Source organism: Podarcis vaucheri, assembly GCF_965113315.1.
Source record: "Podarcis vaucheri genome assembly, chromosome: Z".
NCBI classification, from domain to species: Eukaryota; Metazoa; Chordata; class Lepidosauria; order Squamata; family Lacertidae; genus Podarcis; species Podarcis vaucheri.
Window position 1 is genome coordinate 23,114,464 of NC_138758.1, and position 17,381 is coordinate 23,131,844.

The 17,381-nt window shown below is 43.6% G+C and overlaps 1 protein-coding gene across 4 annotated transcripts; it reads right to left on the reverse strand.

Moving 5' to 3' along the window:
* Window positions 1–318: 318 nt before the first annotated feature.
* On the reverse strand, window positions 319–16,636 carry TENT5D (terminal nucleotidyltransferase 5D). Of its 4 annotated transcripts, none has more exons than XM_082208063.1 (5): window positions 16,306–16,636; window positions 9,577–9,701; window positions 7,415–7,551; window positions 6,655–6,744; window positions 319–1,612 (listed from the first exon to the last, which is right to left on the reverse strand). In XM_082208063.1, the coding sequence occupies exon 5, from the start codon at window positions 1,594–1,596 to the stop codon at window positions 418–420; it is 1,179 nt and encodes a 392-aa protein (XP_082064189.1). In that variant the 5' UTR covers window positions 1,597–1,612; window positions 6,655–6,744; window positions 7,415–7,551; window positions 9,577–9,701; window positions 16,306–16,636; the 3' UTR covers window positions 319–417. The 4 variants fall into 4 exon arrangements, with proteins under 4 accessions (XP_082064189.1, XP_082064187.1, XP_082064186.1 ...); XM_082208061.1 differs by lacking the exon at window positions 6,655–6,744 and adding an exon at window positions 13,502–13,645 and having other exon boundaries at window positions 16,306–16,635; XM_082208060.1 differs by lacking the exon at window positions 6,655–6,744 and having other exon boundaries at window positions 16,306–16,635.
* Window positions 16,637–17,381: the final 745 nt, after the last annotated feature.

Genomic DNA, 17,381 nt, shown 5'->3' on the forward strand with positions numbered 1-17,381 from the left:
AGACTTGATGCTGTAGCCAAACTCACAAACTTTTGCATTTCGGTCCAGGCACACAACATTAGTCTCAGTGCTTGTGCCATTTGTAAGACACTATTGCTTGGTTGGCAACGTTGGTGGTCTGGCCAAATTGCTGCAAAATAGAGAAACATGAGGGTGCACATAAACTGTTTTAGGAAACTTGCTGAGAATCTCACATGAACTCCAGCACACAGTTCATTCAATATGTAGGACAATATTTCAGTAGCAGGCCAATGTTTGGCAACATGCACAGACTCACCCCCAAAAAAGATGTCCTGAAAATCAAAAGTGATAGGAAAATTTGCTTTAACATGGGCTTTATTTTGAAGAGCCCTCAGGGGAATGGGGGGCTAGGGAAAGGTTGGTCAATGATGTAAGGCAATGAGGTTTTGTGGTTGGCTACACCATGCCACTTTGCATGGGAATGTGAAAGGAATAGGGCTGGTAGATAATGGGTGGCTGTCTAGGAGCAATATAGTAATTGTTGAAGTTCCTGTCGCTGATGTAGGGAGCAGGTTGATAGTAGCATGTTACATTGGCTGCATTGGGAATGATATTCTGCTCTCCAAGCACTTTGAGAGCCAAGATGGTAATCATGTTCAGTGTCTGCCTTCGCTCGTGTCCCATAAGGCAGACTGTGCTCTCGTCCACAACCCCACGCAGAGTCATCAGGTAGTCGTACTTGCTCTTCCCTTCCCCAATGAAGTGATTGCGCAAGTATGACTCAATCTTCCGCTGCTGCTCTGTTACATCAGGGAAATCAATGAAGAATCTAGAACACATGTAACGTTCCAGTGATTTAATTTCTGCCTCATTTACTGGCTTAAAATCCCGAACCAGAAGGTTGCTATATTTCAAAAGGCCTCCACCACGGATCTCTTCGGGTTTTTTTGTGGCAATCAGTTTGTACTTCAGGTGCTCCATGGCCTCATCGAAGTCTCCATACATGCTTTCAGCAATGATGGACAAATTAGAATCTTCTGACAGCTCACCATCTGCATTGCTATAGACATCTAACACAGGATTGAGGATTATCTGAAAGGAATCAACACTGAACTCAAACTGCCGTCGGAGAGAGTTGACAAATTTAAGCTCAACATTCTTCCCACTGTTGTTTGTCAAGGAGATAAGACTCCAGCGATCATAATCTGTAGACACTTTCACCATCTTCTGCACATAGGCATCCTTCATTGTCTTTGCTGTGATCTTTTCTTTGTTGACACCTTTTGGTAAGAAGTCTAAGATGCAATTAAGGACAGACTCCTTCACAACCTGAAACTGATGCTCATTTCGAAGCTCAGCAGAAAAAATGATATCCAGGTCCTTGTAGCTGGGACCATTTTGTTTTAAAAGGATGTGGCTTGCTGTGGAGCCATTCAGGCGTATGTCTTGGACAGCGATCTGATTTTTGATCAGCTGCTCCTTGACGGCACAAATGATGTATTTTGGCTTCACCTCCAATGTCGGGAAATTCCCTCTGCCATGAATGGGGATCACCTCACTTAGCACTTGATCCAGTATTTTAATCTGTTCCCAAGTGAGAAAACTGAATCTTGGATCTAAATCCTCAGTCATCATGAAATCAGCTGGTAAACTAAGAGGGAAACACAAAGGAAAAAGTCAGGGACATCTTAAAAAGCACTGACAGATCAAGCACTTCAATGACATGACAAATAGCACAGGGATTGATTGATTGATTGATTGATTGATTGCCCCACCTCGGGTTTGGAAGGAAGTCCTACCCACCCAATCTAATTGGCTAGAGAGGGGTTCCTCCATTCATGTATTCAGTAGTTACATTGGAAGAGGGGTGATAGAATCATGCCTTATGGCCATAAACCTTGACCCCAAAATTACTGCTCACTATGTGTGTGTTAAGGCTGTCCTTGTTAAAGCTATCACTGAACGTGCAGTTCACAGAGGTACCAACAGTGGACAAAATCCTACTCTTCACTCATAAATACAATGGTTGTGTGGGGGGAAACATAACAAGAGCCCTCCTGGATCAGACCAATGGTTCACCTAGTACATCAACCCATCCTCACAGTGGCCAATCAAACCTATGGGAAGCTCAAAAGCAAGATCTTAATGCAGCAGCACTCTGCCCACCTGTGATTCCCAGCAATGGACATAGACAGGCATACCAACAGTGGAGATACATCATAACCATCATGGCTAGTATTAGGAGCTTGTATTATTATTTTTTGCTACAGTAGATAGGTAGGTAGGTAGGTAGACCTATCTATCTATCATCTATCTATCTATCTATCTATCTATCTATCTATCTATCTATCATCTATCTATCTATCTATCTATCTATCTATCTATCTATCTATCTATCATCTCAGCCATCAAAAAGTGTTTGTATCAAGGGGGGAAATCCAAAAGAATGTCAGGTTTCTAATGCTTCCAACACAACATTGGGAAGGCATTGTTTTCCTGGAGGTTTATTATGGGTTGTTGTAAAATTAAGTGCCCCAGTGTTGTGATTTTAAGTATGCACACTATGAATGTAATTAAGGGAAATTACAGTACTGTGCAATTAGAGGAAATTACAGTAATTAAGTACACAACCAAATATGGTAAATATGCAAGTAGATTTAAAAATAATAACAAATGTTCTGTAATGTCTATAACATTGATTGCCGGTATTTACATTCAAAGAATCATCTTGATATTGTGGATCTGTAATCTTTGTGCTCTTGTCCAATAAATTGTCTGCACTATATTTTTATTTCATTTCTTAAAAAAAGATTGGCCCGGTTTCCCCTCAAAGAATAAGAAATAAATGTTGCTTAGAGCACTCTTATTCAAAGTGGAAAATAAATTTGCCTTTCTTTATATTTTGTGAACACCTGATTATTGATTGAGGAATGGGAAGCAGGGTGGAGAGGGAGATGACAATGAACAGTAATGACAATTTGGCTTTTTCTAGTATCTTGTACATACCAGTAGATACCTAAAATGGAGTTTTAGGTGAGTAGGAAGTTGCCTAATACTATGTGAGACCATTTGACCATCCAGTCCAGTAGTGTCAACTCTGAAGGGCAGCAACTCTCTAATGGCTTAGGCAGAAGTATTTCCTGACACTACCTGCTGATCGGATTAACTGGAACTGTCTGGGACCCAACACGGGTCTCTCTGCATGCAAAGCATGTGATCGACCACAGAGTAAGGGCAGTGGTGTTTGATTCCTGTTGGGACTGGTAGGGCATAAGAAAGGGAGACCAACAAGAGATGGACAAGAGCCAGAGCCAATGGCAGGTGGAGCCCACTAATTCTAGTTTTGTTCTCATCCTCTTCCCTGCTTAGTTTTACAAAGGGCAACACTGAGCTGCAGAAGGAGCAAGCTGACAAGAAGGGATGATCACCTCAGTTGTTGTAAGAAAGAAGGCAGGCAGATGGGGGTAGGCAGCGGACATACTAAGGTTGATATAGCAGTATCCTATTTGCCCCAAAAGACCAGCATCCAATAAGCGGTAGCCATCTTCCCTCACTGCACATATTTATCAAGTAATTTAAAATTATTTTATTGTGGTGTTTTTGGAATAGGATATTATGGTGAGGCATCTCAATACAATCTAAAGCCTTGCAAAACTGTGTCTGACTCAGATGTCTTTGTAGTGGAGCAGTGAAGCAATACACTGCATGGTGGGAGGAAAGAGACAAACTCGTACAAAGATACAATATTGATATTGGGTTATAACCAACTAAGTTCTGCTCAGGGTAGACCCACTGAACTTCTCATTTTCAATAGAACTGCTGAAATTAACGAACCGAAGTTAGCCATGAACATTGATTTCATTGTGTCTATCCTGAGTAGGACTAGCATTGGGCACAACCTACAGTTATTTCATAGCACACCCAAGCTCAGATACCTTGCAGCTTGCATAGTAGCCTTGTTTCAGGGTGGTGTGAATCAGCAATTACTATTTGGAGGTGGAGCGAAGTGGATTCAAAGGTGCTTGCTACTACAGTGGTACCTCGGGTTAAGTACTTAATTCGTTCCGGAGGTCCGTACTTAACCTGAAACTGTTCTTAACCCGAAGCACCACTTTAGCTAATGGGGCCTCCTGCTGCCACCGTGCTGCTGGAACACGATTTCTGTTCTCATCCTGAAGCAAAGTTCTTAACCTGAAGCAATATTTCTGGGCTAGCGGAGTCTGTAACCTGAAGCGTATGTAACCCAAAATACCACTGTATAAGGAACGCAGAGCATCTCCATGGGTGGAAGATCAGAAGAGCTCAGAAGGCATCAACTGACTCTATTTGGCTGTCCTTTTCTCCCCTAGGACATATCCCTAACTGTATCAAATAGGTTTTCTTGCACATGAAAAAATATTTCTCCCTGCCCCACATGTTCATCTTTATATTCTTCTTCTAAATTAAATAATTTAGGCACCTAGTTCAAGATTTTGTTTCTGAAATCAAGTTGTGCCTTAGAATGGCTCGTCTCTAGCAAGAAAACAGAGATGAGGAAGAGTGGAGATGACATATAGAGAGAGACACCTGGAAAAGGTGTTTTGCTGCCATGGAAACCCAATATAATGGGTGCATGGCATGAAGTGTTAGGCCTACAGAGATGCAATCTTCATGTTGCCTTGCAAGTTAGACAGTGCAGAAGCACCTGGCAAAGTAGCTGGCTTGCTCTAGCAAACATTGGTTTTGTGCCAACAGAAATTAAGGGTATTCTGTCTCCCTGCCTACTGAAACCCACACTGACACTTTCTTTACCAACCAATATTTATAATTCTAAATGTTGTGGGCGTAACCTAAATTTGGAGAGATGTAGAGATGCTCAGGTGAATTTGAAACATCCAGTCTAATCAGTGGTGACTAATGGCCATTGGGGCTGGTGGTAGGCCTCAAGGCAGGGGGGCTCAACAGTAGGAGGAGCCAGAGCCAATGACATAGCCTATTCTCCTCTCTACCATGTTCTATAACAGCAGCACTGAGACTATAGGCTGATAGCCAGTGGGCAAGAAGGCAGGCAGATGCAGTAGGCTGAGGGTGTTTTGGAGATAGTGGGGTAATCCCTCATTCAGTCTATATGAACCAGCCTCCACTAGGTTCAATGCAAGAGACAAAAATTAGCTTGCACTCTGAAGTGGATTTGAGAAATAAAGTTCCTATGCTCAATAAGATTTACTGCTGAGTAAGCTGTGGGTTAAACCACAGAGCCTAGGACTTGCCAGTCAGAAGGTCGATGGTTCGAATCCCCACAACGGGGTGAGCTCCTGTTGCTCGGTCCCTGCTCCTGCCAACCTGGCAGTTCAAAAGCATGTCAAAGTGCAAGTAGATAAATAGGTACCACTCTGGCAGGAAGGTAAACGGTGTTCTGTGCGCTGCTCTGGTTCGCCAGAAGCGGCTTAGTCATGCTGGCCACATGACCTGGAAGCTGTACGCCAGCTCTCTTGGCCAATAAAGCGAGATGAGCGCCGCAACCCCAGAGTCGGTCACGACTGGAACTAGTGGTCAGGGGTCCCTTTACCTTTTAAGAACATTTAGGATCACATTGTCCCTAGCTTTCCTAGTCATTTAAAAATATTACAATTCCAGAATCCTCCAGCTAAAATATCCCCAATATATCTGAACAATTAAAAATAAAATAAATACAAATTTAAGAAAATCACCCACTTTGCTATTTGGAAGAGTCCTCTGGAATATGTTAAATGCCTCTTGATGTAGTGACTGGAGATACCTGGAATGCACCATATGAATCATGATGTGCTCAAATACTCTTAGGCAATTGTGTCTATGATTGCAAGAAAGATTTGGGCTCATTATGATTCATATGAGTCATTCTAGGCAGCTTCAAGCATCACATCAAGAGATGCTTCTGAAGAGTGGGCATTGTGAGCTGCCTTGAAGTAGCATACAAATGCTCCTAAATGATTAAACACATTTGAGGATTTGCCAGGGAATCTCCAATCCTACCTCAACAGGCCAGCTTTGATAGTGGGCAGTGACTGGCAGGTGCGTTGCCCTTCCCGCCTGCCAAAGTATCGTACCTTGTGCAGCAGTTTTCAAGCACTTGGAAATGACAGTGCAAGGGCTTTGCCAATCCCATGCAAAGTACTGAGCAGTACTGCTTTCTGCAGGGATACAGTTGCACAATCAAGTTCTGCCTGGGGAATTCAGATGCACAGCTGATCTAGCACATTTCAACTCACCACCCATCAGCTGTTGAGAGGTGAATTCAAATCTACTTTTTGCATGATGCAGGGCCACATTTGCCCATGGACCAGAGTTTACTGTATCTAATTTGTGCCAGGACACATGATCCTATAATGGACCTAACAAATTTAAGTATTGACAATGCCACAGGGGTACCATCCATCGATTCTACCTGCATCACTCTCAATGTGGTGCCTCAAATGCTCCCTGGCAGTTTACCTTGTAGAAGTGGGGCATGTGAACAAAAAGACCCTTGGCCCTCACCACGTCACATGAGCCAATCTCTTTTAATCATGGGCTTTGAAGACATGCTCCATTAAGCTAATTTCAACATACGTACTGCGGTTGTTTGTTTACTCTCTTATCTCATGGTAGTACATGGACTGCTGCTGCAAGCTTTCCATGCCTATATCTCTTACAAGACTCATGGTAACCAAAAACCATATGCCCCTAACCTACCTGATGGGGGGCAGGAAGAAGAGAGAAAAAGAGTCAGCTGCTTGGAAGCCAATGGTCTTGGGGAAATATGCAATATTGATTTTCTACCATCTGAAACAAGCAGTAGCCAGGTTGTTAGCCTGAACAGAAGGCCACTAGGTAGCTGTGGTTAAAAATCCAAGTCCTGGTTATAGCTTCATCTATGGCAGGGGTGGAGAATCTTGGGCCCCAAGGGCCAAATGCAGCCTTCTGGGGCTCTCTGTCTGGTCCTCTCCACAGGCTACACCCTTCAAGCGCCCTGCCCTCCTTGAGTGTTTGATGCCTGGCTTGAATGTGTCCCTGAACCCTGATAATGCTCCTTGGTGGCAGATAGAGAGGCTTGTGTGATAGTAAGTATAGAAGCTAGCCTACCATATAAGGGGGGAAATGTAAATTAATTGCTTTTCCCCACCCACCACTGGCATGTGGCCCTCAGAAGGTTGCCCAGAAGGGACTATGGCCCTCTGGCTGAAATATATTCTGTACCCCTGAGCTGTGGCTAGAATACATGGACATTTACCAGGAGCAAGGCCCTCTCTTGCAATTCCTTGATTATGGAATGCTGCTCCCAAAACACATTCACCAGGCGCCACCATTAGCATTGTTTAGGTACCAGGTTAAAGCTGGTTTACATTGGCAAATATTTTGATGCTATTTAACTCTCTTGTCTTCTGGATTTTTATATACTATTCTAATTGTAACTAGGGCCATACCTGTGTGTTAGATAGAGCACATATTTTACCTGCAGGAGTTCCCAGTCCTCTCCAGGTTAGTAGATTTGGTAGTTGATGATGCAGCAAGTGATGGAAAAGACCTCTGTCCTTGGTGAACTTGCATTGCCACTGCTAGTCAGGATAGACAGTATTTGGTGGGATGGATCTGGTATGAGATAACTTCTCCAGTCAGTGCATTTTTTTATTTAACTGTATTTTTGTAGCCTTTAAAAATGCATTTAAGTTGCCTTAAATATTACAGCATCTTCCACCCAAACTGGTTTTGAGCAATACTAATGGGGAACATTAATATTAAGCCTTGTTTAGTATATTAAGCAGCCTTATTTAAGAGTTGCATTGAACTCAGCAGTACTTACTTCTGGGTAAACTAGCACTTCCCACCCACTTCAGAAGAAATGTGAAGCAAATAGCACCAAGCCATCAAGTTACATGGTGATGGCCAGACCCGACCAAACTAAAACATCAATATCTACAAAGCATGACTGCTCATAAAAACATAGCTAAGCACTGGACAGAATCTGTCCTTACTGCTTCTGAGGCCCCTCCCATCTGATTCTGAACCCTTTTCCACACAGTTGAAATCTGGGAATATTTATTCCTAACAGTCTCATATCTGTTGTTGTTTGGGAAGTATAAGGAACAACAACATAAAAAGCACACTTCAGTTTCAAAATCAGTGGTTTAAATCACTGATGCTTTGATAGGCTCAGCCCACCATCTTGATTTAAAATAGCATCCAGTTCTATCCAAATATAAATTTACTCCTTTAGCTCAGGAACCACCATGAAAAATTTAGCTATCATATTTTAAGAGGTGTCCAAATGCAAACAACTTTCCAAAATACATAGTAGACATGGAGGGAGAGTAGAATTGCCCTTGCTGTTCTGACTCCTGTCCTGACTTCCACATATTGCTTATTTCTGAATGGAGTCTACACATGTGCAGATTAAATAAGTGCAGCTGTTCACCCCATGATGGGGAACCTTATAGAGCATCAAATTGCACCTACCACTTCCTCAGGCTCTATGCACAATGGAATGGTCAATGTGTAGAGATCAGGAGTAGAGACAAAAGGTGTGTCCTCACTCCTGTTCCATGTGTTTTTATTTATGTTATTAGTCTGCATTCTGATGCTCCAGAGGGTAGGACCCAAACCAATGGATTCAAGATACAAGAAAGGCGATTCCAGGTAAATGTGAGGAAGAACTTTCTGGTGGTAAGAGCTGTTCAACAGTGGAACAGACCTCTTCAGAAGGTGGTGGACTCTCCTTCCTTAGAGGTTTTTCAGAAGAGTGGGGTGGGGGTGTTGTACTAGGTGATACATTGAGTACCCTCCAACTCTTCAATTCTATGATTCTATGTTGAGTATTCCCATATTTCAATAATCAGAAAAGGGCTCTCGAGGACTAGGTAACTGCTCTTTTTAAATAAATAAAAATAGACCTTTTTTTTTTTGCATTCAATGATCTCCACAGCAGAGGCCATGTTCTCCCCAACCCATCTTCCTAGTACCCAATAATGACATTCATATAATACAAAGTCCTATTGTGCTGGAGTGCATTGTGTAGAACAGGATTGGCTATTGTTTCTAAGCCCAGGGAGCACATTGCTAGGCACCCACCTCTCTGAGGGCCATATTCTAGCAGTGGGAGTAACCACTGTATGCATACACACACTATACTTTCAGGCCACATACACCCGCCACACATGCCTCCCTCTCACACACATGTACACATGCATATGCACACACCCACAAACACCCACCATTTCCAGCTCTCCCCACTCCAAATCTGTGGTGGCCTTTTACTTTGTAAAGATCATGCTCAGAAAAGTAAGAGGTAGTATTTCCAGCCTGACATACACACACCCCTCCAGTTTTGCTAGCTGGGGGGGGGGGAATCAAATTTATCAAGCTCCTACTGAGACGCCTGTTGGTTGATGAGCTTTGTTCAGATAGATGTGTCCTCTGCCCCAAAAGACAGAAAGAAGGTGGGATTAGCTTGGGGTAGAAATAATATACCTGAACATTTCTCCCTGATGTAACCCAGAAAGCTTGCACACTATTATCTAACTTACAATTGGGCTTCCGTATATATTTTCTACCTCCTATTGCAAGAGCTTAACTTTCTTAGCAGAGTCTCCACTGAGAAATAAACAGATTCAAACTTACGATAGCTGGATTTTTGCCAAGTATACACAGCCGAAGAGTCAATGTGATGAATCACTGGATCCTTTGGCAAAAATATGAAATGCACATTTTGTCACCGATGAAAGCGTGAACCTCCCAATGAAATGCTGTGGGATAAGAACAAACAGTAACATGGCTTTTTGAAACCCGAGTAGTCAACCTGCTGTTATGGACAAGTTTCTAGACTTGCATTCATAATATTGCCCTTCAAAGACACAGGTGAGATCAGTGATTTGTCAAACACAAGTGTTTGGGGGTAAGCTACAGCCCCCAGGGTTCTTTGAAGGAAGCCATGCGCTTGAAATGTGTGTTAAATGTTATGGTGGGGAAATGACTTAAGCTTGGCCCCATCTGCACTATACATCTAAAGCCGTATCATACCATCCTAATGGTCATGCCTTCCTCTGTTGTAACCTCCAGGCACACCTTCCAACATTCCTCTAATGAAAATCAGAGCACGTGTCTTTTGGTGCCATGCTCTCACATGAACCAGCTGACCTGCGTGAGCGAGCAGCAGCACTGCAAGTGCCAGCGTCAACTGCTAGCGCCGGCTCATCCTCCTCCCTGGCGGCAACACTAGAGGAGCAAAATGGGACATTCCAGGATCAAATCAGAAGCTGGGATGGCTTCTGTAATTCTGGGGATGTCCTGGGAAAATCGGGACACTTGAAGGGGATGTATGCATGTGGTAATTATTAACAGCCACATTGTTACTGACGTGGTCTTGTGAATAAGTCCTAACTGTTGCTTAGCAGATGGGAGTTTCATATTTAAGCTTTGTAGTGATTTAGCATGGTCATTAAGAAAGCTGAGCCACACCTTCATACAGAAGCAACTGGCAATGGCATTCAGCAAATCTTATTTATGCTACAGGTGGAAAAGGCTTGCAATGCATATGAAGCAAAGCTCCTCACTTTGGCCCCATCCATCATTCTCTCCTCGTCTTTCAGCAGCATGGTAATAACGTCAGCAGTGACATTTCAATCCATTCTGGCCATAGGAAAAAGTAGCAGCATTGTGATTTTTTGGTTCTAGCAGTTATCCTCTTTCCTAATGCAACTGAAACAGACTTTGAAGCAACACCAGCAGATAGTGGTGCAGTTAGGTGACTTTGGACTGTAGACTTAATTGTATTGAGATGTATCCTTTAGGTGGCAATATGCTCTATTTCAGTTACTTGAAAATGTAGAAAGCTGGTCCTGCTGTGTTTAAGGGCTGCCCTGTTCATTCTGCTCTGAAGTCCTACCCTGATGGCAACATTGCTTGCATAACGAACTTTATGTGGCTGTAATAAGACCAGAAAACACAAAGCAGTACAAACAGGTGTAAAACTTTCTTGTGTCAATCTATCCAGGGTCATTAACTGTCAGCAAGAAGAAGCTGATCATGTTGAGCGAAGGCTGTGAAATCAACGGAATCAGGGCTTTCTGCAGAAGGAGCTGGCTTAAGATTCAGAAATCAAACTACAAAGCAGAATTCCTCTGGCAGGATTTGCACGTTCTTAGGTAGAAGGTATCAAAAGACACCCCCAACACCTGTTAAATTTGTTTCACAAAGCAGAATCACCCCAATATATATGTTCCAGAAAACCAAGTGCCTGTACAAAGAGGAGGATCCTTGATGAGTCTCTCACAGAGCCATAAGTCCAGAATTTCCCAGAAATAGCTGAGATTTTGCCACCGGAAACAGTGTCCAGGTGAGAATCGCTTAAATCTGGACATGTGTCAACCCATGTGTTGTAAGTGGGCTCTCTCTCCCCCCCCCCTCCGAATTTCCTTTAAAATAGCTCAACATCTTTATGGCAACTTTACTTAACCCTGTGATAGAAAATGTATATTGTGCCAATGTATGAAGTCTCCTTGTTTGGGACAGTTCCATTCAAACTTGTTCTATGGGTGCTGACTTACTGCAGTAGAATAAACTAGGGAACTACTGGGTGCCTTACTTTATACTCCCTGGTCTTGTCTTTTATTTAACATCCCTATCTGGGAAACAAACTGCTTTAGTGGACTCCCTTAAAAGTTCTGCATTGCTTCAGGTATGAATCTGTGGTGGGTATCCCCTGGGGCAGGAACAGGGTAAATCTAGGGGCTGCAGATTTTTGGGCCACAGGGTGGGCTGGGGGCCTATGCACAGCCCTTCAAATTTTTAAAAATAGCTTTCACAGAGGCTAAGCTTTCTGCACAGGCTAAAAAAAAAAAAATTCTCTTCATGTCTTGGTGATTTCAGCAGATTGACAGGTGGGTGGCCTTATCTCCCTGCCAGAATGGCCTGTAGGGTTTGAGGGAGGTCAAGATCCAGCCCACCAGCCAGCCACACTTGGTTTCCTACCCCTGCTATGTATGAATAGCCAGCTCATTCAATGAATATGGATATTTTTATGTAGTCAAAAAGGCACCATCCACAGACAACAGAGAGGTACCAGCAGACTCCAGTGAATTCCAAAGTGTACAGAAGCAGGGACAAAGGGGAGGAAGTAAAGCTCAGTGATCATAGTCATGGGATGCTGGCTGGTAGAGTGGGCAGTATTTGGGGGGAAAGGCATGGCTGCTGGACCTCTGAAGCCCTAACAGGAACACAGGCATATTACAACATTTTGTTGCAGATCCCACCACTTTCACTTATAGCCCACCTTCAAGTTCAAGACCATGAATTTCAGAGTCTAAAACAAGAGTGGGGAATCTTTTTCAACTAAAGAACCGCAATTCCTTCTAAGGCAACCTTCTGGGGTCCACTTGCAGTGACTGGCAGGGTGAAAGGCAAAAGTGGTCAGTGGGATGAATGTCTGTCTTTGCTTTGTACAATAGACTAGTCTCTGTCAGGGCAAGCAGAAGTCGTTATCAGAGTTTTAGGACGTATTCTAGCCAGACGAAAACACTCAGTCAAGGTTAGGAGGTTGGGTGAGAGGGTGGATAGCAGATAGGACCTAGAAATATATCAAGGGTCAGACAGAGAGGCCTGGGTCTGAATTTCTCTACCCAGGTCTAGTGTGGAGTCAGATGGAGGTGAAAATTAGTGGGCTTCATTTTAATACCGTTGCTTCAGGTGGAAAAGCAATTGCAGTCTGCATTGGCTAGGATGTGGCAATTCACTCACTGTTTGTGTGTTCAGAAGTACTTTCTTGCTTTTGCATTATGACACAAGTTATAAAGCAGAGCCCCCTTCTGAAGCTTCAGAGCAAATTCTGCATCTGAGTTCAGTTTAAACTGTGTTTGCTTTATAAGTGGCTGGGAAACGCAACAAAAATAAATACTACTGTTTAGAGTCAATGTTGCTGTTTTGAACCATAGCTCCTGCTATGGTAAAATAATAAACAGTTAAGAAACAGAAGTGCAGATGAATTCATCAAAGTGACTGCTCTTTTCAGCTTGCTGATTCATCTTAGGCTTTGGGGGCACAGAGACAAGATAAAGACAATTCAAGTCATATAAAAAGAAGGGAACAATAAAGAACATGGAATAATTTTAGAGGCGGAAACTCTAGCTTGTTTGCCCCTCAGTGCCAAATGTTTATACAGCCTCAACCCACCTGTGGCTGTAAGGGGAAATTATTCCAACATCTCTCTCCAGCTTCTAACAGCTTCTCAGAGAACCAAATCATTTTGACCAATGATTCATTTATGAAAATTTATTGTCATCAAAGCACCATGGGGAGAATTGGCATGACAAACTTGAAAGGACTGAATGAAGCACATTGGGATGGCTAAAATAAGAAAAATGGGAGAGAAGGTGGCAGGAGAAAGTTGACCCTGTGGATAGGAAGTTATTGAAGAATTAGTGCTAGAAATCTGAGTTTACAGTGCAAGTTGAACAAGTGAAAGGCAAATGTACTGCCTTAACTTCTGCTCATAAAACCACTTATTTCACACCCCCACAGACATCCACTACAGAGAAAATAAATGTAAGGCTTTAAAGGACAATAGTGGCAATGGATGTTATAGAAAGTGCTCTTGAACCTTGGATTCCCAGGGGTCTAAAGCTCCTATCATCCCCAGCAAGCTTAATCGATGGTCAGGGGTGATGGGAGTTGAAGTCCAACAGCATCTGAAGACCTAAGGTTGAATAATTCTGTCTACTCTAGAAGCAAATGCCCGTTTTTCACTGCTTACACACTTGCATGCACCCATGCACACACGCCCCTGTGATATAAGAATTCAGTGGCCTTCCTAGTATCACGTAACACAAGTGAAATTCTAGGGCAGAAAAGGGGTTGGTCAAATCTTTCTAGCATCCAAAACTATTCAAAGCTTGGAAATACTTTTCTAAAGAGACCCAGGGATCTTAGCAGATTTTGGGGTTCTAAAACCCTAACTTGGCCAAAAGCACCAGTGCTAAATGCACATGCTTAGTATGTGCAAGGTACTAGTCTCAATTTCAGTGGCAGAGTTTCAAGTAGAGGGGCTGGGAAACTCATCTTCCTGAGAGACATTGAAGAACTTCTGCCGAGAATATTGATTGATTGATTGCATTTACATCCTATCTTTTCGTCCAAGAAACTAAAGGTGGTGTACCTGGTTCCCCCCTCCTCATTTCATCCACATAAGAATCCTGTGAGTTGGTTTAGGCTGAGAGGCAGTGACAGGCTCAACATCACCCAGTGAGCTTCATGGCTGAATGGGAATTTGTACCTCCATTTCCCAGGGCTTTATCCAACAGTCTAACCACTACACCATACTGACACTCTAATAGTAAATGACCATGGACTAGATGGACTAATGATCTGACTTTGCATATATAAAGGGGTTTTGCAGGTTCAATAAAATGAGTCTACAGTCCATTGATGAATCCAAATGTATCTTGAGAAGTCTCATAATCCAAAACTCAACAGGTTCCTAGCTAGTCCCAGGGATGAATAATGTCATAGCAATCACCATTTTATATACTTACAAATATGCAGATTTCTTTTAAACTAAAGGTAGTCGGTGGACTTTTAGAACGTATAGTGCTTTAGAAGCCATTTAGCAAAAGGGAACATATATTTGTCAAGGGACTATATATGAGGCTCAAGAAGTGTACAGCATCTAGAAAGACTGGAGAATATAATGGTTGTTAGTTTGGTAGGGTTGCCATATTTTGAAGATCAAAAAAGAGGATGCTATGACAGGTATTCAAAGCAAATAAATGCAATTTGTCTCAAATTTTACCCCTGAAAAAGAGGACAGGTCCTGGAAAAAGAGGACACATGACAACCCTAATTTGGGGTCTTATATAAAGCTCAGGGGCTGTACATGGACAGAAACCTTTTATGCAAACGCATGTCCATGGATTTTGTATAACTCTTTAAGAGAATGACATTTACCTACACAATATAGCTTTACCAAAACCTTGTAGAAAACTTCAGGACATAATTCATGGAATCAATATGCAAAGGGCAGATCCTCTATAGCACTGAGAGTTCCCACAGAAAATGTAAAACTCCTATAGTATCCAAAGCACGAGAGCAAGAGGGAGAAAGAATGCTTATATATACCACTTAAAGATTATACAGCATGCCTAGTCCTTCAACATGTGCACACCTCTGTAGCTCAGATGGTCTTTTATAGCACTTATACACGACTCAAGGATTCTTTAGCCCACATGCACATCTTGCAAAGGATCTATAATAGTATTTAGGAAGTCCTGCAGTCTGGAGACCTTCTATAGTTACGAACATTTTTACTCAAAAGCAGACTTTAAATGGGGGGGGGGGAACCGACCCACACGACGCTGACACAAAAACCTTGCACATAGACTATGTAAAATAACGAAAGTTTACTACCCCCCCTTCTCTCTTCCCCGTTCTATCTCCCCAACCTCTCTTCTCCCCCAATCTCATACTGTCTATAACATTGAATGTAAACGATCCACAGAAAGGACTCTATCAACTGAAAGCAAAGACGCTGTATGTACTTTCGTTACCCAAGAAAAACTTCAGTAAGAACATTTTTTAAAAAGCAGACTTCATAGAACATCCAGTTAGCATATACCAGCCTCTATTCTTTAATCCAAAAAGTCAACCCCGGATAATTTCTAAGGACGCTCTAGAAAGTCCGAAAGATACCGGGGATCTCAGACACTACACAGAACCCAGGGATTCTTTACACATAGTAAAGAATTGCACAACCTACGTCTTCAACTCCTTCCCTCTTCCCTTTTCCATGTTATATGCTACGGATGGAATTCTCATGTTCAAAGACCGCATCCCTCAGTTTTCCATTTTCGGGGGATGAGGACAAAGCAACAGAAGTTAGACACTTCCAACCCACGCTTCCTTGCAACCAACGGAAAACCAATGGAACTCAGCTAGAAAACAATGCGACTGGAACTTGAGCATCTCCCAACACTTTGGTGGGCTGCGGCCAAAGGTCTTACAGCAGTCGGCAAAAGTGATATATGCTCAGTCAAACAATTGCTGGGCTGCTAAACCTCAAGGAAGTTCATCCAAGCCCCCAAAACAACCGAATGCACGGACGCGCTGTCCTCCGTCTCTATAGAACTATATGCAGAACCGCGTCCAAAAGACAAACCCTATGTGAGGGTATAGTTTCTAGGTTCCTTACGCTCTAGTGTTATTCTGAATGCCACGCACATTTATGCTGGTGACAACAACGAACGATCACAACGAACAACCTGGAGCGCCAGAGGCGACTCCAGAAATATATATGCCCCTGAGCTACCTCTTAAAAGGAACCCCTTTGTGTAGACCTTTTCCTTGCCTCGGTCAAGCACTTACCGAGTTGGCCTCGTGGAAGCGGTAGTTCCTGGTCCCCCTCTCCCCCTCAGCGTCCCTCAAGCCTGCAGGCGAGAGAATGGCAAGGCGCACCCCTCACAGCCCTTGTCCTCCCTCCGTTTCCCTTCGGGGATGGATCAGTTGGAGCTTGTGAGGGCGCCAGGGGGGAGAGATAAGTCCACAAGGGCTCCGCCTCCCGCCAGTCCCCCTCGGAGCCAAGGGGGGGAGGGAAGCCCGAAATGAGGGAACGGGAGGGGAGGGAGGGGGGAAAGAAAAGCGGAGACTCTGCGCCGAGGCTGCTGTCCGCGGCCACGGCGGTGCTGAAATGCGCCCCGCGCCTCTCCCCCTGGCTCAGCCGTTGTAGCGTAAAAGAGTGGTCATGGCAACTCCGCGTCACACAGTTTGAGGTGGGGCTGCCTAATGGGTTTTCCTCCTTACTGTGAGCCCGTGGGAGGCGGCAGACAGAGTCCGTGGGTGTTAGGACACCCGACCCCCCACCGCAGGGAAGGGGGAAGCCCAGCGATCCGCCTCGTTAGTTAGCCTGTCAGTTTCTGCCTGGTTAATTTCACTCCCGTCCAAGGCTTCCCTACTCACCAGAGACCCCACTTCTCTTTTTTAAAAAAACAAAAAACTGCCGGTATTTTTTAAAAAAGGGGGGGCAATGTTTTTTTCTTTCCGGATTCCCGGTTCTACGAGAAAGGGCTTAGCTTGAAGCAGGACATCGTAACCCCCCTGCACCTGTTTTCAAGCCATAATTACTGTGGGTTACAATAAAGAGGGGGAGAGAGAGAGATTCAGGTCATATGTGGTGTATGATTGTTTTCACCAATGGGCAACTACAGCTGGTCCGTCGAAATTGAGATTCTGAGAAACCTTGCCGAACCCTGGACCACAGCCTCTGACTAGCCTTATTTTGCATCCTCCAATATATTTGTGGGTGGCGCTGTGGGTTAAACCACAGAGCCTAGGGCTTGCAGCTCAGAAGGTGGAATCCCCGCGGGGTGAGCTCCCGTTGCTCAGTCCCAGCTCCTGCCAACCTAGCAGTTGGAAAGCATGAAGTGCAAGTAGATAAATAGGTA

Excerpts from the sequence above, each read along its gene's own strand:
- TENT5D (XM_082208060.1), bottom strand. The coding sequence starts at position 7,509 with ATGCAAGTTCACCAAGGACAGAGGTCTTTTCCATCACTTGCTGCATCA. Across the intron at positions 1,613-7,414 it reads AGGACTGGGAACTCCTGCAG|TTTACCAGCTGATTTCATGA; the intron begins GTAAAATATGTG and ends TTTCCCTCTTAG.